The sequence below is a fragment of the Anopheles ziemanni genome, unplaced genomic scaffold (assembly GCF_943734765.1).
Source record: "Anopheles ziemanni unplaced genomic scaffold, idAnoZiCoDA_A2_x.2 scaffold_12_ctg1, whole genome shotgun sequence".
In the NCBI taxonomy this organism is placed as follows: Eukaryota; Metazoa; Arthropoda; class Insecta; order Diptera; family Culicidae; genus Anopheles; species Anopheles ziemanni.
The window spans coordinates 993667-1020800 of NW_026690043.1; the positions used below are offsets into that span (position 1 = coordinate 993667).

General features: G+C 43.7%; 2 protein-coding genes across 2 annotated transcripts; both read left to right on the forward strand.

Annotated features, from left to right (window-relative positions):
• The first annotated feature begins 16766 nt into the window (after positions 1-16766).
• On the forward strand, positions 16767-17885 carry LOC131292871 (uncharacterized). Its single transcript, XM_058320964.1, has one exon. It carries the CDS (start codon positions 16767-16769, stop codon positions 17883-17885), a length of 1119 nt encoding a protein of 372 aa, XP_058176947.1.
• Positions 17886-17967: 82 nt separating this feature from the next.
• Positions 17968-20228, forward strand: LOC131292872 (uncharacterized; the record flags this gene model as incomplete). Its single annotated transcript, XM_058320965.1, has 1 exon — positions 17968-20228. A coding segment is annotated over exon 1 (2261 nt), but the record flags the coding sequence as incomplete, so codon positions are not given.
• Positions 20229-27134: the final 6906 nt, after the last annotated feature.

A 27134-nucleotide genomic window follows, 5' to 3' on the forward strand; every position in this document is an offset into this window, starting at 1 on the left:
ATGGCCAGGTTTCCAGCGGTAACAGTAGATCACGGTTCTTCTACACCAGTTCAAGCGGGATTGCATTCATCAGGTCGTATAATCATATCAGCTCGATGATAGTTACACTTACGATTGGGAAGTTTCGACCACTTGCACACATCTCATGCATGACGATCTATATACCATATGTAGATATAAATTGTAATATTCATAGGAATGGTTTTCTTTCTTGATGACGAAATATTTTTTTTTTTTTTTTTGATAATATTTAACTAAAACAAATATGAATTAAAATAAAATATGAGTTCCCTCTGTTCTTTTGGATGGTCAGGGCCTCCCGAAATTATTCTTTATTTCAAAATTTATTAATAATGATGGACTAAAGTATTGCTACATTAATGCTTCATGTAGCATTGGTCTTTTAGAAGAATGAATAAATGTCTTCTATATCTACTTGTACAGATAAGGAACGTTCCAACAAAAACCCGATATAAAAATTCAGACAAAAGTACACATGCTCATTCTTCTCGATCACAACGTTTGCGTCGTTGCGAACGGACGAGGTGTGGAATTTCGACTAATAATTTTATTATTTAGAATAGTGAAAAGTAAGAGCAGCCAAGCTAAAGCCAACACGTCTTCCAATATGCCTTGCCTCAAATTAAGCCGTTGCGCATATCGTTGCAATGTACATATGGCTGGCAGCGGGTATTTCAAATCGGTCGCTAAATACTTATACGATCTAATGCCAAAATACCTTAGCGTAAAAGCCGCCTTCAATTCGGTCTTAGTCCACCGAACTCGACTTTTTTTCTTTAAAATCAGGTCTATCTGATTCCCCGAAAGCGTTCCTTTAAGGGACTGTTTAATTTTATCCGTGAGTTCATCTGCAGAAAAGCTAGATCTTTTAATTTTTTCTGTGTCACGTTTCAATGCCAGTATTTCTTTTTCTAGCTGCATTGATTTTTTCGTTATGTCTTGCAACTTGTTGATCAATGCTTGATTGACATTAATGATCTGTTGCTTTTGACTACATATTTCATTATACTTAAACTCTAACATTGCACACTTCTTAACTAATAACTCACACTTTGTACATACTAAGTTTATACTTACCTGTTCAGATGCGATCTCTAATAAAGTGAAAATGGAAATTGAATCACATAAGACAATGAGCTTACCACTCATCTAATCATATCTTACCGCTTATCGGACTATTATTGTTCACGTCAATAGGGGCTGGTTCGTCGATTTCAACCGCAGGAATAGCTTAATCGGAAAAGAAGGCTTCATTGAAATATTTGGAATAATAATGAAGGACAATTAGGAATGTCTTACAACATGATAAGGTGTTGTTCCCTGCGTCAATGTTATCATGTCCGGGTGTTCGAATCGTAGGAATCGCTAAAAATAATGTTTGATTAAAGTATTTCCAATAATGAAACTATGTAATGTATGACTTACCATTAGCTTGAAGCTTTTTTAATGAATTCAAAACTTTTCGATTCGCATCATTGATCAAATGCTTCATTTGATAGCAATCTGGGGCAAAATGTTGCGAACAAATGCGACTATTATCAGTTGGTGACCAATTACTTCGGTCACAAAATTTAGCCCATTTAGTTCGATATGCAGGATCCGGAGGAAAGCTATGGAATACGATGCCGTGGTTTTGAACTTTCGCCTTCTTTCGCGAAATCCGGCACCCCGAAGCAGCACACATATTTCTTTCCATGATTCTAAATCAGTTTCAAGAGCACAGGGTTCTAACGTTATGTTACATACAATGCTGTCTAGCACTGATACGAAGCAAGGAATTATATTCACTCACCTCTTTTGCTGTAAAATTACTCAAAACTTAACATACAATCGATGCAATTACCACCCGCAATAGCACTCCACACAACACACGGCCGTTCAAAAAGTAAACAAAAGTAACTGGACTGTCAAAAATTTCTTTTATTTTTCTTTCGACGATTTGTCAAAATGCTCTAGACGATCAGACCAGAGTATTACATTAGACCATGGTTAAAAGTCCAACCGGTTGGTATCAGCGTCATCTATTGGTAGCCTTTTGTGTGTCGGCTAGATGATAAGTTGGCCGCTTGATGTGTCGAAGCGCTCACGCACGCGCCCCTTTAAATTTTCCCGCCAATACGCGATTGGTACCCATCCACGTGTGTGAGGGAGAAATGAAGAGCATCTCTGTTGGCATAGCCGCCGCACTCGCGGCTAAAAATCTTTGTTTACTTTTGTACGGCGGCTAGATGCGCTACATGTTTATGCACAATTTCCATTTCGTTTTTAATTATTTACGCATGACTTGCCGAATAAAGACAATTAAAATTCATCAACGTTTAGCGTACGACAGGCAGGTCAGCATTTGTTACCTCCTTTCTTTTCAAAAATCGGGAGTTCTGAGCAAATATGTTCTGGAATGTTCTGCTAAAGAAAACTAGAAGCTGCACTGCAAAATGAAATGAAATATAGAAGATTGTACGGTTGCGATTAATCAATCTCGATCCGATGTCGTCGCTTCACACTGAATTTACGTACGGCAAAAAATATGCTGCTTTGGTATTTGTAACAACAACTATTGTGAGAAATCGTTCCTTGATGAATGAAAATTGTAGATTTAGTATTCAGCACTGCTTTCATGTATTATGACAAATGAAGATCATATAAAAAAACATGTTTTATGTGGGCTCTGGATCTTAGGTACTCCAATATGGGGTTGGAACCGAATTTGTTGCACAAAACTGTTCGTTTTGCATTTTTTTTTGTCTCAGTATTACTATTTAGATTGAAGCAAACTTTACCGCAAACTATGATCCTTGCTAGTAAGTGGGTGAAAAGAATCCAATGCGCAATGCTCATCCGAACACAGTATGGCATGGCATAAATGTTGTTTCAAGTTTGGATCGCCTACATTTGAAACCCGACTGGAAGAACTTATCATAATTTTGAAGCTATCAAACATTCTGCTTCTAATCGCATTCTCCTAAGCTACCGACAATGTAGATACATAAACATAAATTATTATACATTTATGTATGTTCGATTTTTAAACAAAATAAGTTTACTTGCAAAAGATCTTCACACTGTTCACACTTCCTTTAAGAACTTTTTAGCAAACCTAAACTAAGCATATTTAGTCTGCTTCCATGTTTTATAATTGATCCAAATCAAATCAGAATTTGAACACTACATCAACGTGATGTTTTGTCGAATAAATGTCACAATAAGTCTGCACATCTTTTAATATTCAATTCGTATTCGTTAATAGATTCACTTATTATTGGAAAAGCGATTGGAAACGCTCAGTATGGAAATATGTTTGCTCAGCTATCGACAATTTTTATTAGATCTAACCAAATCTCGAGTCTGGCACCCTCCGGTATAACGAACGGATGACCAGCAATCTATAATATACCTTCTTTTGATCACAGTAACTCTCTTCACCCCCCTAAAGTAGGAGTCTGCATAGTACGGTCAAATCCGGACAACCAACTGATCTGGCAAGTAAGAAAATTTTCGGAGAAAAAAAAACATGTAAAAAAACATGTAAAAGCACAATTCGATCGAGTTGGCGTTGAAACTGTTGTATGAGGTGTTCAATACCAGGCGACATATTCATAGATTGTTATTAGACTTTGTCGATCACATTTTACTCTTGGTCGTTTTAAAAATTCACAGCTACGTGAAACTCGTAAACAATCCGGCGGCAAAAGAATATGTTTACTTTGCATCCACAATAAGGACCTTCAAATTATACAATTCATATTTTCCTAAGATCCGTTTTTTGTACGACTTTGTGTTTACTCGGTTGTCTTTATTTGTAGCTGATGATTATTGTATATGATAGTTTACTTTTAAGGATATCAGTCAGCTTAACAATACGGCAACGTCCGTAATATCATGATAAATATAAAATAAATCAGTCAGCCTCAAGTGCCGGTGCCGCGATTAGAAAGGTATAAGTGTCGAAACAGTTAGAAACTCAATTTGGAAGTATAGGTTAATCGTTGAATCTGAACGTAGACCACACCCTGTGAACCCTAAACGTGACTAAAATATTGTGATAGTTATCGCACGTAAAAAAGAGGTTAAAGTACAAACCGTGGACAGGTGACAAAAAGGGCGTTTCCGTACCATATGGAACAACAAAGCTGGTAACCTCCAGGAGTACAATCGATCACGCAAAGGCATAATGGCACAAAATAGTCAAATTTGATAATAAGACCCTTCCGGGTGATCTGTACTACACGATTTGTTCTTGACAAATTGTTTAAGTTACCAATACATAATTTTTTTTTATTCTGAGTCAGTCTGACAACTGTCTATTGAATCGGAAGCCTAATTCAGCAGCTATAATTGATCGCGTAATTTTGACCGAAAACACAGTAGAAAAAGAAATTGTTTGATAAGCAATTTGCGACTGTGGTATACTTTGATATCCGTTTGTGAAAACCGTTACAATCTTTAGATAAGGGAATGCTTGCAACGACATCTTCTTCCTATAATTAGAAAGCAAGATCATCGAGTACTGTTCTTCGAATTTGGCATCATAACATTAAGCGAATCAAACAATAGCGTGTTACCAAGCTGAAGGACTGAAATTCAAACCCAAAGAGCTGAATCCGCTAAACAATTCCAGCACATGTCAAAGCAGCACATTCCATGAATAAATATCAAAGGTTGGAGAAAAGTATCCAAAAACCTCGGAATTAAATGGAAATAAAATCACCTCAAAATGTAGAAGAAGATATAGGAGGATCGAACAATTAAAAGGAAACTAGGTTTGCTCTCAAAACAGGGAGACGCCTTGTTTAACTACATATTAATAATACTTGGTTTAATTTTTTTGAAATTACTTACTTACTAAATACTGCTTATTGCATTTAGTTAAACAAAACCGTTAAACAAATGAACCAAGCTCGAACAAATTTAGCCGATCGTGCTGACTATTTCAAACAACCAATTATTTTCTATTTGAAAACTATTATACTATCATAAAGAAAATTCGTGACGAAATTTGTACACTTCACTATGATTTGATACACTACAAGTGCTCATTTTGCAATTCACAAAAGTAATGAATAAATTAATTTCAATTAGCTGTAACTGCGAAACTATTTCAGCTACATACAATAATTGATATTGACCGATTAACATTCATAGAACGATAATATTATTCAATACCAAATGCGCTGGCTAAACTTATGTATCATATTTATGATGTGTTAATGTCAAACAAATTGGATATTTACTGTCTGCTGGCTGATTATGATGATCAAATAAATTCGGCAAACTGTTCGGGCCTCCAAATCCTTTAATTCATTACAGCTTGAAAAAGAATTGAAACAAAATAACTAGCTTGAGAACCAAACATTCACACATTTTGATTGTAAAAAATATATCAGTAAAAAGTTAGTACATATTCATTCAACAAGGTAATCATTCCACAAGGCAATATATCAAGCAATCGTTTCAAATTTTATAAGCGAATTGTAGGATTTATCAGTGTCACTTAACATGCTGTACATCAATAATCTTGTAATCCCAAACAATTATGACACACAATCATCACTCCAAATTTCTTGTGCATCAGAGATTTGGAGTTAATTGTGCTGTATTTAAACAATAACAAAAGAAAATGAAAGTAAAACAGTAGCTACAAACAATAAATAAACATTGCCCCGCCCAACGAATAAGGCTTTTCCGTAAGCTTCTTCGTCACGCGCTTGCGCAAAGTGCCATCTGTTGGGCCAACCGATTGATACTGGCGGCTTAAAATATATAACCGATTCGTGTTGCGCGCAATATGACGGCTATTTTAGCCCCGAGAGCCTTTGCGTACAACATCGAGCAGAATCGAGCAGAATTGATCACCCCGGTGTACAAAAACTTGCGTGCAATCACTGAACGCCATACATTAGAATTACTGAACGCCATATACTTGAATCACTGAACGCCAAGCAATAGGAGTCTTTTTGATATATGGCGTTCAGTAATTCTAAAAATGAGGGGAAGGCACTCTCTCCCCTTCTGTTATGGGTTACCCCTCCTCGTTCCTCCCTTCTCACATTTTTCCCCATACCCTCCGGGTCTCCCAATGCCCACGAGGGAAATGTCATCCGAAAATGTAAACAAAGACTATTTAGAAATTTACCATTTGTACATGTTGCTCTTTTATTCATGTACTCTTTTTACACTTCACTAGCACACCTCCCAGATCTACTCCTGGTGAAACCTGCAAAAGAAGAAAGACTAAAACACTTGCTTGCACAATTATGCACAACATAATCAAGGAATACTTATCTTATCTTCTTTCCTTCGATGAATTGGAGATGGACGGACGCCAGCATCAACGAGCGGAAGAAGCGGAGAAGCACGATTTTCATCTGCTTTACTTGGTTATATGATAACAAACACTTTATTAATCAATCTTATCCATGCAATAATCTTGATAAGATTGAAAACACAACTATTTTATGCACTTATATTTTTACTGCGCTCGACGCACGCCAAGTGCTGCAGGCAGCTATCAACACTGAACTAGAGTTGGAACATCGGAGCTGGATCGTATGAGTTCATTTGCTCCCTATAAGAAATTTTTCATTCCGACCGTAAATTTAGTTTTATTGGCTCCTCATATTGCATTATGATGAATCATTGTGCATAAAGATTGACCCACTCGTTGGTAAGTGGCAAGTGACTGACATTCAGACAATTTGACGAAAGCTGTTTGCTCCGGAGGAATCATTTACCGGTAACAAATTGTTTGAAAGCTTGTAATTACATAAGCTGTGAAATCATATAGCCACATAATTAACCAGCTCCTTGCTCACACGGGATAGGTTGACTAGTAGTAATCAATTGCCAATTTCAGGCTTTACTGCGTACTTGCCTGAGCAATCAAGTTATCTTTTCGACGCACGAGTCAACTATTCAAAGCAGTATTTGATCGAGCAGCGAATATAATTCTAATATTCGTTTTGTCCGTAACTTAATCAGCAGCATAAAATAATGAATAAATGAATAAAGATTATGGTGTTATAATACCATATTTTTTTTATCTACGAAAGGACTCGCTCCTTTGCTGGATCGGATGCGAAGATGTCATTCTTTTCTGGAGCTATCCCATCACTACACTGGTTTGTCTTTAGACAGCAGGAATGCTGACGGCTACTATGGAAAAATACGATGGTCAAAAATAAATCTAATTGGTGAGCAAAAAACGTGTTTGCGATGAAATAAACCATAAACAAAGATTTTTGATTGGATACTATTTATTTATAAGTGCTTCCGGTTGTATATATTAATCAATCGCACTAAAAATCGCCAGTAACATTGTCAAAATATATACGGAATAAAACTTTGACCAGATGTAAATCAAACCTTCCTACTGTGGCAAATGTAGTTAGGATTCGAGGGGAGTGAGAGATATTTGAACCATGGATACCATAGGGGGTGAAACAGGAAGGCGGTGGGTGAAGAGTAGCTAGCAGTTGTGTGCAAGGAGCAGTTTGTAGGGTAGGGTGGGTAAAACAGTCAGTGAAACGGGTGGAAGTTGTGTGCAAGCACTCATTTTGTACCGCCGGGCAGTGCTCGACTTTCGTGAGAGGGGGGGACATCATACTTTGTTTTTACCTCATTTTGCATCGTCTCATTCTCTTTAAAGTCACTTTAACACGTTGACTGCCATGGCTATCATTTTTGATAGCCAGTGATGTTTCCTGGGGGGCCATGGCTATCATTTTTGATAGCCACCTACCATGATTTTTGAAGTACTATATCTTTGAAATGACAACTCTTACCTACAAATCCTTTGGTAGTTACATAGTTTCATCTCCTGTCTAGCTTAATTTGTGGTTGGTTTTACAATAACTGTGGTATGAAAAAAGTTACAAGCTGTTTTAGTGGAAGGTTTTTGTTTATTGAATCACATGTGAATCACTTTGTCTCTTTCGCTAAATGTCGTTGCGTGTCTATTGGGTGAACGAGACGGATGCAGTCACGCTGCTAATACGTAAGCCGTTTATTGGAGAAATCTTGAGGCGCTATATATTTAATAATTACGCCAATAGAAATAAACAATAAGGTGTTAAAGCAAAACACCAGAAAAATATCAATTGCCGAGCTGTGTGTGTGCGCTTCGAGCACCTATGCACTTCCCAGCAGACCATGGCTATCAAAAATGATAGCCAGCGATATTGTATGAAGAAAAAGTTGGCCTGCAGGTAAACACGACCAAAATAAGCTTGGCAGTCAACGTGTTAAGCACCTTCTAAACACCATTTTGCATCGTCTCATTCTCTTTAAAGTCACTTTAAGCACCTTCTAAACCTCATTTTGCATCGTCTCATTCTCTTTAAAGTCACTTTAAGCACCTTCTAAACCTCATTTTGCATCGTCTCATTCTCTTTAAAGTCACTTTAAGCACCTTCTAAACCTCATTTTGCATCGTCTCATTCTCTTTAAAGTCACTTTAAGCACCTTCTAAACCTCATTTTGCATCGTCTCATTCTCTTTAAAGTCACTTTAAGCACCTTCTTAACCTCATTTTGCATCGTCTCATTCTCTTTAAAGTCACTTTAAGCACCTTCTAAACCTCATTTTGCATCGTCTCATTCTCTTTAAAGTCACTTTAAGCACATTGTAAACCTCATTTTGCATCGTCTCATTCTCTTTAAAGTCACTTTAAGCACCTTCTAAACCTCATTTTGCATCGTCTCATTCTTTTTAAAGTCACTTTAAGCACCTTCTAAACCTCATTTTGCATCGTCTCATTCTCTTTAAAGTCACCTTAAGCACATTGTAAACCTCATTTTGCATCGTCTCATTCTCTCTAAAGTCACTTTAAGCACATTGTAAACCTCATTTATCATCGTCTCATTCTCTTTAAAGTCACTTTAAGCACATTGTAAACCTCATTTTGCATCGTCTCATTCTCTTTAAAGTCACTTTAAGCACCTTCTAAACACCATTTTGCATCGTCTCATTCTCTTTAAAGTCACTTTAAGCACCTTCTAAACCTCATTTTGCATCGTCTCATTCTCTTTAAAGTCACTTTAAGCACCTTCTAAACACCATTTTGCATCGTCTCATTCTCTTTAAAGTCACTTTAAGCACCTTCTAAACCTCATTTTGCATCGTCTCATTCTCTTTAAAGTCACTTTAAGCACCTTCTAAACCTCATTTTGCATCGTCTCATTCTCTTTAAAGTCACTTTAAGCACCTTCTAAACCTCATTTTGCATCGTCTCATTCTCTTTAAAGTCACTTTAAGCACCTTCTAAACACCATTTTGCATCGTCTCATTCTCTTTAAAGTCACTTTAAGCACCTTCTAAACCTCATTTTGCATCGTCTCATTCTCTTTAAAGTCACTTTAAGCATCTTCTAAACACCATTTTGCATCGTCTCATTCTCTTTAAAGTCACTTTAAGCACATTGTAAACCTCATTTTGCATCGTCTCATTCTCTTTAAAGTCACTTTAAGCACCTTCTAAACCTCATTTTGCATCGTCTCATTCTCTTTAAAGTCACTTTAAGCACCTTCTAAACCTCATTTTGCATCGTCTCATTCTCTTTAAAGTCACTTTAAGCACCTTCTAAACACCATTTTGCATCGTCTCATTCTCTTTAAAGTCACTTTAAGCACCTTCTAAACCTCATTTTGCATCGTCTCATTCTCTTTAAAGTCACTTTAAGCACCTTCTAAACACCATTTTGCATCGTCTCATTCTCTTTAAAGTCACTTTAAGCACATTGTAAACCTCATTTTGCATCGTCTCATTCTCTTTAAAGTCACTTTAAGCACCTTCTAAACCTCATTTTGCATCGTCTCATTCTCTTTAAAGTCACTTTAAGCACATTGTAAACCTCATTTTGCATCGTCTCATTCTCTTTAAAGTCACTTTAAGCACCTTCTAAACCTCATTTTGCATCGTCTCATTCTCTTTAAAGTCACTTTAAGCACCTTCTAAACCTCATTTTGCATCGTCTCATTCTCTTTAAAGTCACTTTAAGCACCTTCTAAACACCATTTTGCATCGTCTCATTCTCTTTAAAGTCACTTTAAGCACCTTCTAAACCTCATTTTGCATCGTCTCATTCTCTTTAAAGTCACTTTAAGCACCTTCTAAACACCATTTTGCATCGTCTCATTCTCTTTAAAGTCACTTTAAGCACCTTCTAAACCTCATTTTGCATCGTCTCATTCTCTTTAAAGTCACTTTAAGCACCTTCTAAACCTCATTTTGCATCGTCTCATTCTCTTTAAAGTCACTTTAAGCACCTTCTAAACCTCATTTTGCATCGTCTCATTCTCTTTAAAGTCACTTTAAGCACCTTCTAAACCTCATTTTGCATCGTCTCATTCTCTTTAAAGTCACTTTAAGCACATTGTAAACCTCATTTTGCATCGTCTCATTCTCTTTAAAGTCACTTTAAGCACCTTCTAAACCTCATTTTGCATCGTCTCATTCTCTTTAAAGTCACTTTAAGCACATTGTAAACCTCATTTTGCATCGTCTCATTCTCTTTAAAGTCACTTTAAGCACATTGTAAACCTCATTTATCATCGTCTCATTCTCTTTAAAGTCACTTTAAGCACCTTCTAAACCTCATTTTGCATCGTCTCATTCTCTTTAAAGTCACTTTAAGCACCTTCTAAACCTCATTTTGCATCGTCTCATTCTCTTTAAAGTCACTTTAAGCACCTTCTAAACCTCATTTTGCATCGTCTCATTCTATTTAAAGTCACTTTAAGCACCTTCTAAACCTCATTTTGCATCGTCTCATTCTCTTTAAAGTCACTTTAAGCACCTTCTAAACCTCATTTTGCATCGTCTCATTCTCTTTAAAGTCACTTTAAGCACCTTCTAAACACCATTTTGCATCGTCTCATTCTCTTTAAAGTCACTTTAAGCACCTCCTTAACCTCATTTTGCATCGTCTCATTCTCTTTAAAGTCACTTTAAGCACCTTCTAAACCTCATTTTGCATCGTCTCATTCTCTTTAAAGTCACTTTAAGCACCTTCTAAACCTCATTTTGCATCGTCTCATTCTCTTTAAAGTCACTTTAAGCACCTTCTAAACACCATTTTGCATCGTCTCATTCTCTTTAAAGTCACTTTAAGCACCTTCTAAACCTCATTTTGCATCGTCTCATTCTCTTTAAAGTCACTTTAAGCACCTTCTAAACCTCATTTTGCATCGTCTCATTCTCTTTAAAGTCACTTTAAGCACCTTCTAAACCTCATTTTGCATCGTCTCATTCTCTTTAAAGTCACTTTAAGCACCTTCTAAACACCATTTTGCATCGTCTCATGCTCTTTAAAGTCACTTTAAGCACCTTCTAAACCTCATTTTGCATCGTCTCATTCTCTTTAAAGTCACTTTAAGCACCTTCTAAACCTCATTTTGCATCGTCTCATTCTCTTTAAAGTCACTTTAAGCACCTTCTAAACACCATTTTGCATCGTCTCATTCTCTTTAAAGTCACTTTAAGCACCTTCTAAACCTCATTTTGCATCGTCTCATTCTCTTTAAAGTCACTTTAAGCACCTTCTTAACCTCATTTTGCATCGTCTCATTCTCTTTAAAGTCACTTTAAGCACCTTCTAAACCTCATTTTGCATCGTCTCATTCTCTTTAAAGTCACTTTAAGCACCTTCTAAACCTGATTTTGCATCATCTCATTCTCTTTAAAGTCACTTTAAGCACCTTCTAAACACCATTTTGCATCGTCTCATTCTCTTTAAAGTCACTTTAAGCACCTTCTAAACACCATTTTGCATCGTCTCATTCTCTTTAAAGTCACTGTTCTCGCACGTAGCGATGGGCGAGTGTTTTGCACGTAGCGAAAGCGAATGTTTTGCACGAAGCTAAAGCGAATGTTTTGCACGAAGCTAGAGCGAATGTTTTGCACGAAGCTGCGGGCGAACGTTTTGCACGAAGAATTCACGCGTTGTAATTACTAGGTTAAAAAGGAACTTTATTTGCACTTTTTAATTAGATTGGCGCGTAGCAGCTTGTTACTCGTAGGTATACGTAAGAAAAGCGAGAGAGGCCGTCGATCCGTTGATCGACGGTTTTATAGGTGTCATCGCTCCCCTCCACTTCCCTATGCGTGGGAGAGTTGCCCGTAGCGAAAGCTCTCCCACGCGCTCTCTCCTGTGACGTACCAGCACGCGGTGATAAGCTGACATTCCAGCACGCGGTCTGGCACGTCACACGATCTTCCGGGTCATGGAGGGGATTTGCCATAATTGATATGCGCTTATCGCATGATCGCGCGGATGACGTGATTGATCATGCGCTTATCGCATGATCGCGCGGATGACATAATTGTTTCGATTATAACGCGATTATTTCCCACAACCATTCCTCCCCCCTTTGGGACGCAGGCGACCGTCCCAAATTCCGCACGTAGGTGGTGGGTCGTCCTCATGCTCAGGGGTCGTCGGCGGCACGTAGCCAGGAGTCGAGTCAGGAGGACACTGCGCTGCTGATCCCTCAAGTTGTTCGTTTGGCGCTGCGTCGGATACGGAAGAGTCAGGTGCGCCCGAATGCTCCTTGGATACTTCCGTTTCAGCGGCCTCAACTGGGAGGGGTGCCAACAGCCTCACGTTGCGCTTGTAGATGCCGCTGCTTGTTCGTATGTCAGCGACACGTACGATGCCGTCGGGTCCCACGTAGGTTTTGACGACCAGGCCCATGGGCCATCGTCCAACGGGTAGGTTGTCATCACCGACTAGCACGATCTGGCCCGTCTGCAAGTTTGTAGTGCGTTTCGTCCACTTCGCACTGCAACGCAACTGAGCAAGGTACTCAGTTCGCCAACGGGACCAGAACGAAAACATCGTGGCCGAGGCCTTGCGGCTACTTACCGCCCTAGAGGGCAGCGTAAAGGAGGTGGCCGCAAGCCTCGATGCGAAGATGAAACCGGAGGTGGCCGCCGTGAAGGTGGACATCTTGGCGTCCCTGTGGCGGGACGGGAACGCCGCGCTGATGCGCGTCGAAAGTGTCACCGGCCCCCATCCGCGCAGGGGCCCCTTCACGGAGGCTTATGCGGCAGCCATGGCGGCTGCAACCAAGCGCCGTGAGGGAGCCGCCTCCAAACCGTCCATTTTGGACACCACGATGGCGGGGCAGCCATCGCGAGCAGACCACCTGCCTCGCATAGAACTGCCCAAGTTCGAGGGCTCGCCCTCCGAATGGCCCGCGTTCTCGAGTCGATTCGAGAAGCGCGTGGCCGGACTTACGGAGGACTCCGATAAATTCGCCTTTTTGATAAAATGCCTCGAGCGGTGCGACATCGCGAGGCACAGTTGTGAGGCATTCGAAAACGCCGGAATGCCGTTCGCCCAAGCTTGGGCCAAGCTGGAGGAGAGATTTTATAAGAAGCGGGTGGCATTTATGGGCCACATCCGCAAAATCCTCGAACTGCCCAGGATGAGCTCTCCCTCGGCGAACGCGTTGATGCGCGTCATCGACGTAGTGGAGACGGCCGTGGCCTCAGCCCGCCAGATCGCCGAGGCTGGCGATTCCACCTCCGTGGTGGAAGACGGGCTGATTGTCGCGCTCGTAATGGACAAGCTAGACGCTGAAACCATTGCGAGCGTGACACGGCGTGCGGACCAGCAGCTCATCCCTACGTGGGTTGAGCTGCGTCGCGAGCTGGATGGGCTGGCTAATAAAATTTATTATCAGCCCAAGCGGAAGGAAGATGCGGATCGAGCGCGTGGAGCGAACCAGCGAGCAGCACGGACGGTGCTAGCTGCAACCGTCACCCCGAAGCCTGCTGCCATCGCCTCCAGGCCTGCGCGGAGGGCGCCGGCGACCCAGCCAGCCGCTGCCGCCATCGTTCCCGCCAGCACCAGTACGAAGGTAAGAACGGGGGGTCAGGGGGCTGGGACGCGACGGTGTTACGCGTGTGACAGGACGGGCCACGTGACGACGGTGTGCCCGGAGCTGCGCGCGCGGTCCGTAATTCAGTGCATTAATTACATTATGGACCGCCGCAAGTGCATGAACTGCTTCTCGAAGGACCATCCGGCCAATGCATGCCCGAGTGAGCGGAGGTGCCAGGTGTGTGGCAAGAAGCACCACACAATGCTCCACGTGCACTCCGACCCGACGCCGGAGTGACTTGCCCACTCCGTGCCCTCACTCCGCGCCCGCTCCGTGCATCCGAACCCCAGTGCCGTGTCCCGCCGTTCCCGCTTCGTGCGTCCTCGCGTGTGCTCCGTGCGTCCTCGCGTGTGCTCCGTGCCTCGCCCCCCGTGCTTCGTGCCCCGTGTGTGCTCCGTGCTTCCTCGTGCTACCGCGCCGCCCAGTGCCTGCTGCTTGCCGCCTGGTGCCCGCGCCGTGCCGAGTGAATCCAGCTTCGTGCCCCGCCGCTCCAGCTCCGTGCCTCGCCGCTCCCGCTCCGTGCTTCCTCGTGCTACCGCGCCGCCCAGTGCCTGCTGCTTGCCGCCTGGTGCCCGCGCCGTGCCGAGTGAATCCAGCTTCGTGCCCCACCGCTCCAGCTCCGTGCCTCGCCGCTCCCGCTCCGTGCTTCCTCGTGCTACCGCGCCGCCCAGTGCCTGCTGCTTGCCGCCTGGTGCCCGCGCCGTGCCGAGTGAATCCAGCTTCGTGCCCCGCCGCTCCAGCTCCGTGCCTCGCCGCTCCCGCTCCGTGCCTCCTCGTGCTACCGCGCCGCCCAGTGCCCCTACCAGCCATAGCTTCGGGTGGAGATAGGGAATTCAATGGGCCAGAGCGAGATGGTGATATTCTTGTCTCTTTTACACCAACGCAGAAATTCCCCCGTCCCGCCACTGCCAGAAATCTCTCCTTACCGCGCCCATCTGTTGCCGCGGCAGCCGATCCGAACTGAAAAATCGAGGTTTGTGCATCAAAGTGCGCATGCGCAATGCAATACGGTACGAAGTTTAAATGCCCTGCGCGATCGGGTCTTCGAAGACCCAGCGCGAGCGATCGAAAACCCAGCGCGAGCCATCGTTGACCAGTCGAATGCCCAGCGCGGTCGAATACGGACGTACGGGTACCCGTACGGGTATACCCAGCGCGAGCGGTCATTCATTCATACGTACGCAGCGCAAGCGATCGCTAAATGAAGAGCAAAGCAAACGCGGTGGCCATATGAATTCGCTCCGCGAGAGGTATAAATGGCTAGAGCGGGTTGAGCGTATACCGATGCATTCCCATACAGTTCATACAAACGACTACACACTAGATATATATTGGGCCTTTAGCGCACCGTTCTCAACAAAGAGCGACGGTCTTGCGGTAGGTGCGCAGAGACCGGAGTGGAAACAACGCGGTTCAATTCCGCGTAACAGCTCGAGACATGAAAATGTGTAGAAGGAAGAGAAGAAAAAAAGAGGGAGGGCCCCGAAAGGGGCCTCCATTTTTCGTTTTTGTCGTGGCAACTTCGGTTTTGCCTCGGCAATTTCCAACCAAATCTTTCAGACTATTCGTGTCCCGATTGAGCGAGAATTTGGCTGGGTTTACTTCGTGCAGTGTTTCGGGGGGCCTGCTGCTTGCCGCCTGGTGCCCGCGCCGTGCCGAGTGAATCCAGCTTCGTGCCCCGCCGCTCCAGCTCCGTGCCTCGCCGCTCCAGCTTCGTGCTTCCTCGTGCTACCGCGCCGCCCAGTGCCTGCTGCTTGCCGCCTGGTGCCCGCGCCGTGCCGAGTGAATCCAGCTTCGTGCCCCACCGCTCCAGCTCCGTGCCTCGCCGCTCCCGCTCCGTGCTTCCTCGTGCTACCGCGCCGCCCAGTGCCTGCTGCTTGCCGCCTGGTGCCCGCGCCGTGCCGAGTGAATCCAGCTTCGTGCCCCGCCGCTCCAGCTCCGTGCCTCGCCGCTCCCGCTCCGTGCCTCCTCGTGCTACCGCGCCGCCCAGTGCCTGCTGCTTGCCGCCTGGTGCCCGCGCCGTGCCGAGTGAATCCAGTGTCGTGCCCCGCCGCTCCCGCTCCGTGCCTCCTCGTGCTACCGCGCCGCCCAGTGCCTGCTGCTTGCCGCCTGGTGCCCGCGCCGTGCCGAGTGAATCCAGCTTCGTGCCCCGCCGCTCCAGCTCCGTGCCTCGCCGCTCCAGCTTCGTGCTTCCTCGTGCTACCGCGCCGCCCAGTGCCTGCTGCTTGCCGCCTGGTGCCCGCGCCGTGCCGAGTGAATCCAGCTTCGTGCCTCGCCGTTCCCGCTCCGTGCCTCCTCGTGCCACCGCGCCGCCCAGTGCCTGCTGCTTGCCGCCTGGTGCCCGCGCCGTGCCGAGTGACTCCAGTTTCGTGCCCCGCCGTTCCCGCTCCGTGCTTCCTCGTGCTGCCGAAACGCCCAGGGACTGTAGTCTGCCGCCCGGTGTCCAAGCTTTGCTGAGTCACGCAAGCTGCGTACAGGTATGTGCCCGTTCTGTTCCTTTAAATGTCACCGTGCCGCCCGGTTCCTGCTCCGTGCCTCTTCGTGTTGCCGCGCCGCCCAGTGCCTGCCTCTTGCCGCCTGCTGCTCGCGCCGCTTCTAGTTCCTGCTCCGTGCCTCTTCGTGTTGCCGCGCCGCCCAGTGCCTGCCACTTGCCGCCTGGTGCTCGCGCCGCTTCTAGTTCCTGCTCCGTGCCTCTTCGTGTTGCCGCGCCGCCCAGTGCCTGCCTCTTGCCGTCTGGTGCTCGCGCCGCTTCTCGTTCCTGCTCCGTGCCTCTTCGTGTTGCCGCGCCGCCCAGTGCCTGCCTCTTGTCGCCTGGTGCTCGCGCCGCTTCTAGTTCCTAAATTCGGATGGCTCGTGGGAGGAATGCTACGTGACACGACTTCAGCCGATCTATACGAACACAGTTGTCTAGCTACGTGCGTCGATGACCTAAAGGAGATCCTCGAACGATTCTGGAGAATCGAAGAACTCCCAAATGATGCCGCCGACTCCACGGTTTGGAAGTCTCACGAACTAGAGACGCACTTTAAGGAGCATACCACCATCGCTGACGATGGACGATACATCGTACAAATTCCCTTACGGGGGGAGCTAAACCAGCTGGGAGATTCAATGGGGCAAGCAAGACGCCGCTTGCTAGCCCTAGAAAGACGTCTCGCCAGCCATGAGCCCACCTACGCAGAATATCGAAAGTTCATGCGAGAGTACCAAGAGCTGGGCCACATGTGCCCAGTATCAACGGAGGAGCTCCCCAAAGTACGCTACGTGATTCCCCACTCTTGCGTGGTCAAGCCAGACTCGACTACCACAAAACTACGCGTTGTGTTCGACGCCAGCGCGAAATCAACGACGGGAATCTCGCTGAACGACCTCCAAGCCGTAGGACCCGTGATCCAGCCTGACTTGTTCCGAATCTGGCTAGATTTCCGTACTCAAACCGTGGTGGCGACTGCCGACATCGTAAAGATGTACCGTCAAGTGTGGGTATCCGAGCCCGACACTTGGATGCAGTGCATTCTGTGGCGCGACAAGCCAAAGGACACGATGCAACTATTCAGACTCCTCACTGTTACGTACGGTGAGGCTGCTTCGTCTTATTTGGCCTGCAGGGCGTTGTTCGAAGCCGGGGAAGAAGTGCGGACTTCCGATCCCCAGACAGCTGACGCCATCCAATCATCGTTCTACGTGGACAACCTTTCGTTGGGCGCATCGACTCCCGAGCAGCTACGTGAGCTTATGACCAGCGTCGAGCGAGCACTCAACATACGCGGGATGCCATTGCGAAAGTGGGCATCTAACTCACCAGAGATCACCAGTAAAATCCCGGTGGAACACCGCGATACAACTGTACAGATTGGTGAGAAGCAGGCCATCAAGTTGCTCGGCCTGGCTTGGTGCCCTACAGAGGATACGTTCCAGCTCGTAGTCCAGGATGAGTTCTACGAGCCTTTGGGTTCATTGGAGAAACGACGTTTGGGATGAAGCCGCATCACCTCGCATGATCGAAAGCTGGAACGGATTCGCCAGCCACCTGCCGCTTCTCAGACAGCTCCCAATCCCAAGGATGGCGCTGCCCAGCGAACCTCAGGGCGCGATCATGTACGGCTTCAGCGACGCATCTACGAAGGCCTTTGGATGCGCCATTTACCTTCGCTTTCTGGACGGTGAAGGAAACCCGCAATCTCGGTTGCTGTGCTCCAGGTCGCGATTGGCACCCATCGAAGAGGTGACTTTGCCGCGACTCGAACTGCAAGGAGCTCTGCTCCTAGCTCGCCTTTATGCCAAAATAAAGGACGCCTTTGGCACCCGGATAAGCCAAACTCGTTGGTGGACTGACTCTCAGGTGGTACTGGCTTGGATACGTTCCGACAACACCAAGTGGGGAGTCTACGTTAAGAACCGGGTGGAGAAAATTCACGCTGCCACGAATCGTCTGGATTGGAGCTACGTGCCGACGAAACTCAACCCAGCAGACCTCGTGTCCAGAGGACTTCCTGCCAACAAGCTTATAAACAGCGAGACTGCGAGTTTTTGGCTGAACGGACCGAGTTTCATAGTCAATGATGAAAGGCCAGTTATGCCTCAACTAAACTACGTGACTGCGTTGGAGGAAGCTGTCGACGCTCCTCTATTATTGACGGCCATGGTGGGGAACGATTGTGATGACTTGTTATCCCAGTACAAGCACCACAACTCGTTCATCATGACAAGACGACATTTCGCGTGGCTCGGTAGAGCAATCTTTAACTTACGCGCACCCTCATCCTCCGTGGAGAAAAAATCAGGACCCCTTCAGCTCGACGAATTGGAGTACGGACTCCAACTGATAGTACGGGTGATGCAAGCTACGTGCTTTCCCAATGAGGTCAAGGAGATGCAAGACTCCGGGTCAGTTACGCCCAAGGGTTCGATGCAGCACCTCGACCCAATAGTAAGGGATAAGATCATCTGCGTACGGGGACGACTAGGAAACTCGGATCTGGCTGACGAAGCCAAGGTTCCTTTCCTAGTACCAAAGTCGCATCCCTTCTCCCGCGTAATCATCCGCCATTTGCACGAGCACAATTTCCATGCGGGAACTGAGCTGATCATGGCCGAATTCCGTGCGAGATTCTGGATGCGAGACCTGCGAAGAACAGTCGTCGGGGTAACCTCGAGATGCGTAATTTGTGCCCGAGCGCGCCCAAGACAATACGCCCAGCAGATGGGACAGCTGCCGTCGGCTCGCGTCAACGTGTCTCCCGCCTTCACCCACACCGGCGTGGACCTGTGTGGCCCCTTCGAAATCGTTTCAAATGCTCGATCAGGCAAGCGTAGAACGGTCTACGTTTGTATCTTCGTGTGTTTCACTACGAAGGCCACGCACTTGGAGGTAGTGGAAGATCAGTCGACATCGGCGTTCATCTCAGCTCTATTACGATTCGTGTCCCTACGTGGAAGACCTGACACGATCTACTCCGACAACGGCCGCAACTTCGTGGGAGCTGCCAGAGAATTGACCCTGCTTCGCAAGACTCACAACAACCGGGAATTCCAGGACGAAGTGGTGAGCTTGGCAGCGGACAGCGGAATTCGTTTCTCGTTTATCCCTCCCAGGAGCCCAAACTTCGGAGGGCTTTGGGAGGCCAACATCAAGGTGGCAAAACGATTGTTCAAGGCCGCCGCAAAGGGAGCCCAGCTGAACTTGGTAGAGCTACAGACGTTACTCTACCAAATTTCGGCCATTCTCAACTCCAGGCCGCTCACCGCAATCCACTCCAGTCCGGAATCGGTAGAGGCACTTACCCCTGCGCACTTCCTCATCGGACGAGCATCATTCACCACTCCTGCCCCGCTTGGAGACGATGACACGGTCGGTGTCAAAACTCGCTGGAAGCGAGTCCAGAAACTCGCTCAACAATTCTGGTCCCGTTGGCGAACTGAGTACCTTGCTCAGTTGCGTTGTAGTGCGAAGTGGACGAAACGCACTACAAACTTGCAGACGGGCCAGATCGTGCTAGTCGGTGATGACAACCTACCCGTTGGACGATGGCCCATGGGCCTGGTCGTCAAAACCTACGTGGGACCCGACGGCATCGTACGTGTCGCTGACATACGAACAAGCAGCGGCATCTACAAGCGCAACGTGAGGCTGTTGGCACCCCTCCCAGTTGAGGCCGCTGAAACGGAAGTATCCAAGGAGCATTCGGGCGCACCTGACTCTTCCGTATCCGACGCAGCGCCAAACGAACAACTTGAGGGATCAGCAGCGCAGTGTCCTCCTGACTCGACTCCTGGCTACGTGCCGCCGACGACCCCTGAGCATGAGGACGACCCACCACCTACGTGCGGAATTTGGGACGGTCGCCTGCGTCCCAAAGGGGGGAGGAATGGTTGTGGGAAATAATCGCGTTATAATCGAAACAATTATGTCATCCGCGCGATCATGCGATAAGCGCATGATCAATCACGTCATCCGCGCGATCATGCGATAAGCGCATATCAATTATGGCAAATCCCCTCCATGACCCGGAAGATCGTGTGACGTGCCAGACCGCGTGCTGGAATGTCAGCTTATCACCGCGTGCTGGTACGTCACAGGAGAGAGCGCGTGGGAGAGCTTTCGCTACGGGCAACTCTCCCACGCATAGGGAAGTGGAGGGGAGCGATGACACCTATAAAACCGTCGATCAACGGATCGACGGCCTCTCTCGCTTTTCTTACGTATACCTACGAGTAACAAGCTGCTACGCGCCAATCTAATTAAAAAGTGCAAATAAAGTTCCTTTTTAACCTAGTAATTACAACGCGTGAATTCTTCGTGCAAAACGTTCGCCCGCAGCTTCGTGCAAAACATTCGCTCTAGCTTCGTGCAAAACATTCGCTTTAGCTTCGTGCAAAACATTCGCTTTCGCTACGTGCAAAACACTCGCCCATCGCTACGTGCGAGAACAGTCACTTTAAGCACCTTCTAAACACCATTTTGCATCGTCTCATTCTCTTTAAAGTCACTTTAAGCACCTTCTAAACCTCATTTTGCATCGTCTCATTCTCTTTAAAGTCACTTTAAGCACCTTCTAAACACATTTTTGCATCGTCTCATTCTCTTTAAAGTCACTTTAAGCACCTTCTAAACCTCATTTTGCATCGTCTCATTCTCTTTAAAGTCACTTTAAGCACCTTCTTAACCTCATTTTGCATCGTCTCATTCTCTTTAAAGTCACTTCAAGCACCTTCTAAACCTCATTTTGCATCGTCTCATTCTCTTTAAAGTCACTTTAAGCACCTTCTAAACCTCATTTTGCATCATCTCATTCTCTTTAAAGTCACTTTAAGCACCTTCTAAACACCATTTTGCATCGTCTCATTCTCTTTAAAGTCACTTTAAGCACCTTCTAAACACCATTTTGCATCGTCTCATTCTCTTTAAAGTCACTTTAAGCACCTTCTAAACCTCATTTTGCATCGTCTCATTCTCTTTAAAGTCACTTTAAGCACCTTCTAAACCTCATTTTGCATCGTCTCATTCTCTTTAAAGTCACTTTAAGCACCTTCTAAACACCATTTTGCATCGTCTCATTCTCTTTAAAGTCACTTTAAGCACCTTCTAAACCTCATTTTGCATCGTCTCATTCTCTTTAAAGTCACTTTAAGCACCTTCTAAACCTCATTTTACATCGTCTCATTCTCTTTAAAGTCACTTTAAGCACCTTCTAAACACCATTTTGCATCGTCGCATTCTCTTTAAAGTCGCTTTAAGCACCTTCTAAACCTCGTTTTGCATCGTCTCATTCTCTTTAAAGTCACTTTAAGCACCTTCTTAACCTCATTTTGCATCGTCTCATTCTCTTTAAAGTCACTTTAAGCACCTTCTAAACCTCATTTTGCATCGTCTCATTCTCTTTAAAGTCACTTTAAGCACCTTCTAAACATCATTTTGCATCGTCTCATTCTCTTTAAAGTCACTTTAAGCACCTTCTAAACACCATTTTGCATCGTCTCATTCTCTTTAAAGTCACTTCAAGCACCTTCAAAACACCATTTTGCATCGTCTCATTCTCTTTAAAGTCACTTTAAGCACCTTCTAAACCTCATTTTGCATCGTCTCATTCTCTTTAAAGTCACTTTAAGCACCTTCTAAACACCATTTTGCATCGTCTCATTCTCTTTAAAGTCACTTTAAGCACCTTCTTAACCTCATTTTGCATCGTCTCATTCTCTTTAAAGTCACTTTAAGCACCTTCTAAACACCATTTTGCATCGTCTCATTCTCTTTAAAGTCACTTTAAGCACCTTCTAAACCTCATTTTGCATCGTCTCATTCTCTTTATAGTCACTTTAAGCACCTTCTAAACACCATTTTGCATCGTCTCATTCTCTTTAAAGTCACTTTAAGCACCTTCTTAACCTCATTTTGCATCGTCTCATTCTCTTTAAAGTCACTTTAAGCACCTTCTAAACCTCATTTTGCATCGTCTCATTCTCTTTAAAGTCACTTTAAGCACCTTCTAAACCTCATTTTGCATCGTCTCATTCTCTTTAAAGTCACTTTAAGCACCTTCTAAACACCATTTTGCATCGTCTCATTCTCTTTAAAGTCACTTTAAGCACCTTCTAAACCTCATTTTGCATCATCTCATTCTCTTTAAAGTCACTTTAAGCACCTTCTAAACACCATTTTGCATCGTCTCATTCTCTTTAAAGTCACTTTAAGCACCTTCTAAACCTCATTTTGCATCGTCTCATTCTCTTTAAAGTCACTTTAAGCACCTTCTAAACCTCATTTTGCATCGTCTCATTCTCTTTAAAGTCACTTTAAGCACCTTCTAAACATCATTTTGCATCGTCTCATTCTCTTTAAAGTCACTTTAAGCACCTTCTAAACACCATTTTGCATCGTCTCATTCTCTTTAAAGTCACTTCAAGCACCTTCAAAACACCATTTTGCATCGTCTCATTCTCTTTAAAGTCACTTTAAGCACCTTCTAAACCTCATTTTGCATCGTCTCATTCTCTTTAAAGTCACTTTAAGCACCTTCTAAACACCATTTTGCATCGTCTCATTCTCTTTAAAGTCACTTTAAGCACCTTCTTAACCTCATTTTGCATCGTCTCATTCTCTTTAAAGTCACTTTAAGCACCTTCTTAACCTCATTTTGCATCGTCTCATTCTCTTTAAAGTCACTTTAAGCACCTTCTAAACCTCATTTTGCATCGTCTCATTCTCTTTAAAGTCACTTTAAGCACCTTCTAAACCTCATTTTGCATCGTCTCATTCTCTTTAAAGTCACTTTAAGCACCTTCTAAACACCATTTTGCATCGTCTCATTCTCTTTAAAGTCACTTTAAGCACCTTCTAAACACCATTTTGCATAGTCTCATTCTCTTTAAAGTCACTTTAAGCACCTTCTAAACACCATTTTGCATCGTCTCATTCTCTTTAAAGTCACTTTAAGCACCTTCTAAACCTCATTTTGCATCGTCTCATTCTCTTTAAAGTCACTTTAAGCACGTTCTTAACCTCATTTTGCATCATCTCATTCTCTTTAAAGTCACTTTAAGCACCTTCTAAACCTCATTTTCCATCGTCTCATTCTCTTTAAAGTCACTTTAAGCACCTTCTAAACCTCATTTTGCATCATCTCATTCTCTTTAAAGTCACTTTAAGCACCTTCTAAACACCATTTTGCATCGTCTCATTCTCTTTAAAGTCACTTTAAGCACCTTCTAAACACCATTTTGCATCGTCTCATTCTCTTTAAAGTCACTTTAAGCACCTTCTAAACCTCATTTTGCATCGTCTCATTCTCTTTAAAGTCACTTTAAGCACCTTCTAAACCTCATTTTGCATCGTCTCATTCTCTTTAAAGTCACTTTAAGCACCTTCTAAACACCATTTTGCATCGTCTCATTCTCTTTAAAGTCATTTTAAGCACCTTCTAAACCTCATTTTGCATCGTCTCATTCTCTTTAAAGTCACTTTAAGCACCTTCTTAACCTCATTTTGCATCGTCTCATTCTCTTTAAAGTCACTTTAAGCACCTTCTAAACACCATTTTGCATCGTCTCATTCTCTTTAAAGTCACTTTAAGCACCTTCTAAACCTCATTTTGCATCGTCTCATTCTCTTTAAAGTCACTTAAAGCAGCTTCTAAACCACATTTTGCATCGTCGCATTCTCTTTAAAGTCACTTTAAGCACCTTCTAAACACCATTTTGCATCGTCTCATTCTCTTTAAAGCCACTTTAAGCACCTTCTAAACACCATTTTGCATCGTCTCATTCTCTTTAAAGTCACTTTAAGCACCTTCTAAACCTCATTTTGCATCGTCTCATTCTCTTTAAAGTCACTTTAAGCACCTTCTTAACCTCATTTTGCATCGTCTCATTCTCTTTAAAGTCACTTTAAGCACCTTCTAAACACCATTTTGCATCGTCTCATTCTCTTTAAAGTCACTTTAAGCACCCTCTTAATCTCATTTTGCATCGTCTCATTCTCTTTAAAGTCACTTTAAGCACGTTCTTAACCTCATTTTGCATCGTCTCATTCTCTTTAAAGTCACTTTAAGCACCTTCTGAACTTCATTTTGCATCGTCTCATTCACTTTAAAGTCACTTTAAGCACCTGCTAAACACCATTTTGCATCATCTCATTCTCTTTAAAGTCACTTTAAGCACCTTCTAAACACCATTTTGCATCGTCTCATTTTCTTTAAAGTCACTTTAAGCACCTTCTAAAAACCATTTTGCATCGTCTCATTCTCTTTAAAGTCACTTTAAGCACCTTCTAAACACCATTTTGCATCGTCTCATTCTCTTTAAAGTCACTTTAAGCACCTTCTAAACCTCATTTTGCATCGTCTCATTCTCTTTAAAGTCACTTTAAGCACCTTCTAAACACCATTTTACATCGTCTCATTCTCTTTAAAGTCACTTTAAGCACCTTCTAAACCTCATTTTGCATCGTCTCATTCTCTTTAAAGTCACTTTAAGCACCTTCTAAACCTAATTTTGCATCGTGTCATTCTCTTTAAAGTCACTTTAAGCACCTTCTAAACACCATTTTGCATCGTCTCATTCTCTTTAAAGTCACTTTAAGCACCTTCTAAACACCATTTTGCATCGTCTCATTCTCTTTAAAGTCACTTTAAGCACCTTCTAAACCTCATTTTGCATCGCCTCATTCTCTTTAAAGTCACTTTAAGCACCTTCTAAACACCATTTTGCATCGTCTCATTCTCTTTAAAGTCACTTTAAGCACCTTCTAAACCTCATTTTGCATCGTCTCATTCTCTTTAAAGTCACTTTAAGCACCTTCTAAACACCATTTTGCATCGTCTCATTCTCTTTAAAGTCACTTTAAGCACCTTCTAAACCTCATTTTGCATCGTCTCATTCTCTTTAAAGTCACTTTAAGCACCTTCTAAACACCATTTTGCATCGTCTCATTCTCTTTAAAGTCACTTTAAGCACCTTCTTAACCTCATTTTGCATCGTCTCATTCTCTTTGAAGTCACTTTAAGCACCTTCTAAACACCATTTTGCATCGTCTCATTCTCTTTAAAGTCACTTTAAGCACCTTCTAAACACCATTTTGCATCGTCTCATTCTCTTTAAAGTCACTTTAAGCACCTTCTAAACCTCATTTTGCATCGTCTCATTCTCTTTAAAGTCACTTTAAGCACCTTCTAAACCTCATTTTGCATCGTCTCATTCTCTTTAAAGTCACTTTAAGCACCTTCTAAACACCATTTTGCATCGTCTCATTCTCTTTAAAGTCGCTTTAAGCACCTTCTTAACCTCATTTTGCATCGTCTCATTCTCTTTAAAGTCACTTTAAGCACCTTCTAAACCTCATTTTGCATCGTCTCATTCTCTTTAAAGTCACTTTAAGCACCTTCTTAACCTCATTTTGCATCGTCTCATTCTCTTTAAAGTCACTTTAAGCACCTTCTAAACACCATTTTGCATCGTCTCATTCTCTTTAAAGTCACTTTAAGCACCTTCTAAACCTCATTTTGCATCGTCTCATTCTCTTTAAAGTCACTTTAAGCACCTTCTAAACCTCATTTTGCATCGTCTCATTCTCTTTAAAGTCACTTTAAGCACCTTCTAAACACCATTTTGCATCGTCTCATTCTCTTTAAAGTCACTTTAAGCACCTTCTTAACCTCATTTTGCATCGTCTCATTCTCTTTAAAGTCACTTTAAGCACCTTCTAAACCTCATTTTGCATCGTCTCATTCTCTTTAAAGTCACTTTAAGCACCTTCTAAACACCATTTTGCATCGTCTCATTCTCTTTAAAGTCACTTTAAGCACCTTCTAAACCTCATTTTGCATCGTCTCATTCTCTTTAAAGTCACTTTAAGCACCTTCTAAACCTCATTTTGCATCGTCTCATTCTCTTTAAAGTCACTTTAAGCACGTTCTAAACACCATTTTGCATCATCTCATTCTCTTTAAAGTCACTTTAAGCACCTTCTAAACCTCATTTTGCATCGTCTCATTCTCTTGAAAGTCACTTTAAGCACCTTCTAAACACCATTTTGCATCGTCTCATTCTCTTTAAAGTCACTTTAAGCACCTTCTAAACACCATTTTGCATCGTCTCATTCTCTTTAAAGTCACTTTAAGCACCTTCTTAACCTCATTTTGCATCGTCTCATTCTCTTTAAAGTCACTTTAAGCACCTTCTAAACCTCATTTTGCATCGTCTCATTCTCTTTAAAGTCACTTTAAGCACCTTCTAAACCTCATTTTGCATCGTCTCATTCTCTTTAAAGTCACTTTAAGCACCTTCTAAACACCATTTTGCATCGTCTCATTCTCTTTAAAGTCACTTTAAGCACCTTCTAAACCTCATTTTGCATCGTCTCATTCTCTTTAAAGTCACTTTAAGCACCTTCTAAACCTCATTTTGCATCGTCTCATTCTCTTTAAAGTCACTTTAAGCACCTTCTAAACCTCATTTTGCATCGTCTCATTCTCTTTAAAGTCACTTTAAGCACCTTCTAAACCTAATTTTGCATCGTGTCATTCTCTTTAAAGTCACTTTAAGCACCTTCTAAACCTCATTTTGCATCGTCTCATTCTCTTTAAAGTCACTTTAAGCACCTTCTAAACCTCATTTTGCATCGTCTCATTCTCTTTAAAGTCACTTTAAGCACCTTCTAAACACCATTTTGCATCGTCTCATTCTCTTTAAAGTCACTTTAAGCACCTTCTTAACCTCATTTTGCATCGTCTCATT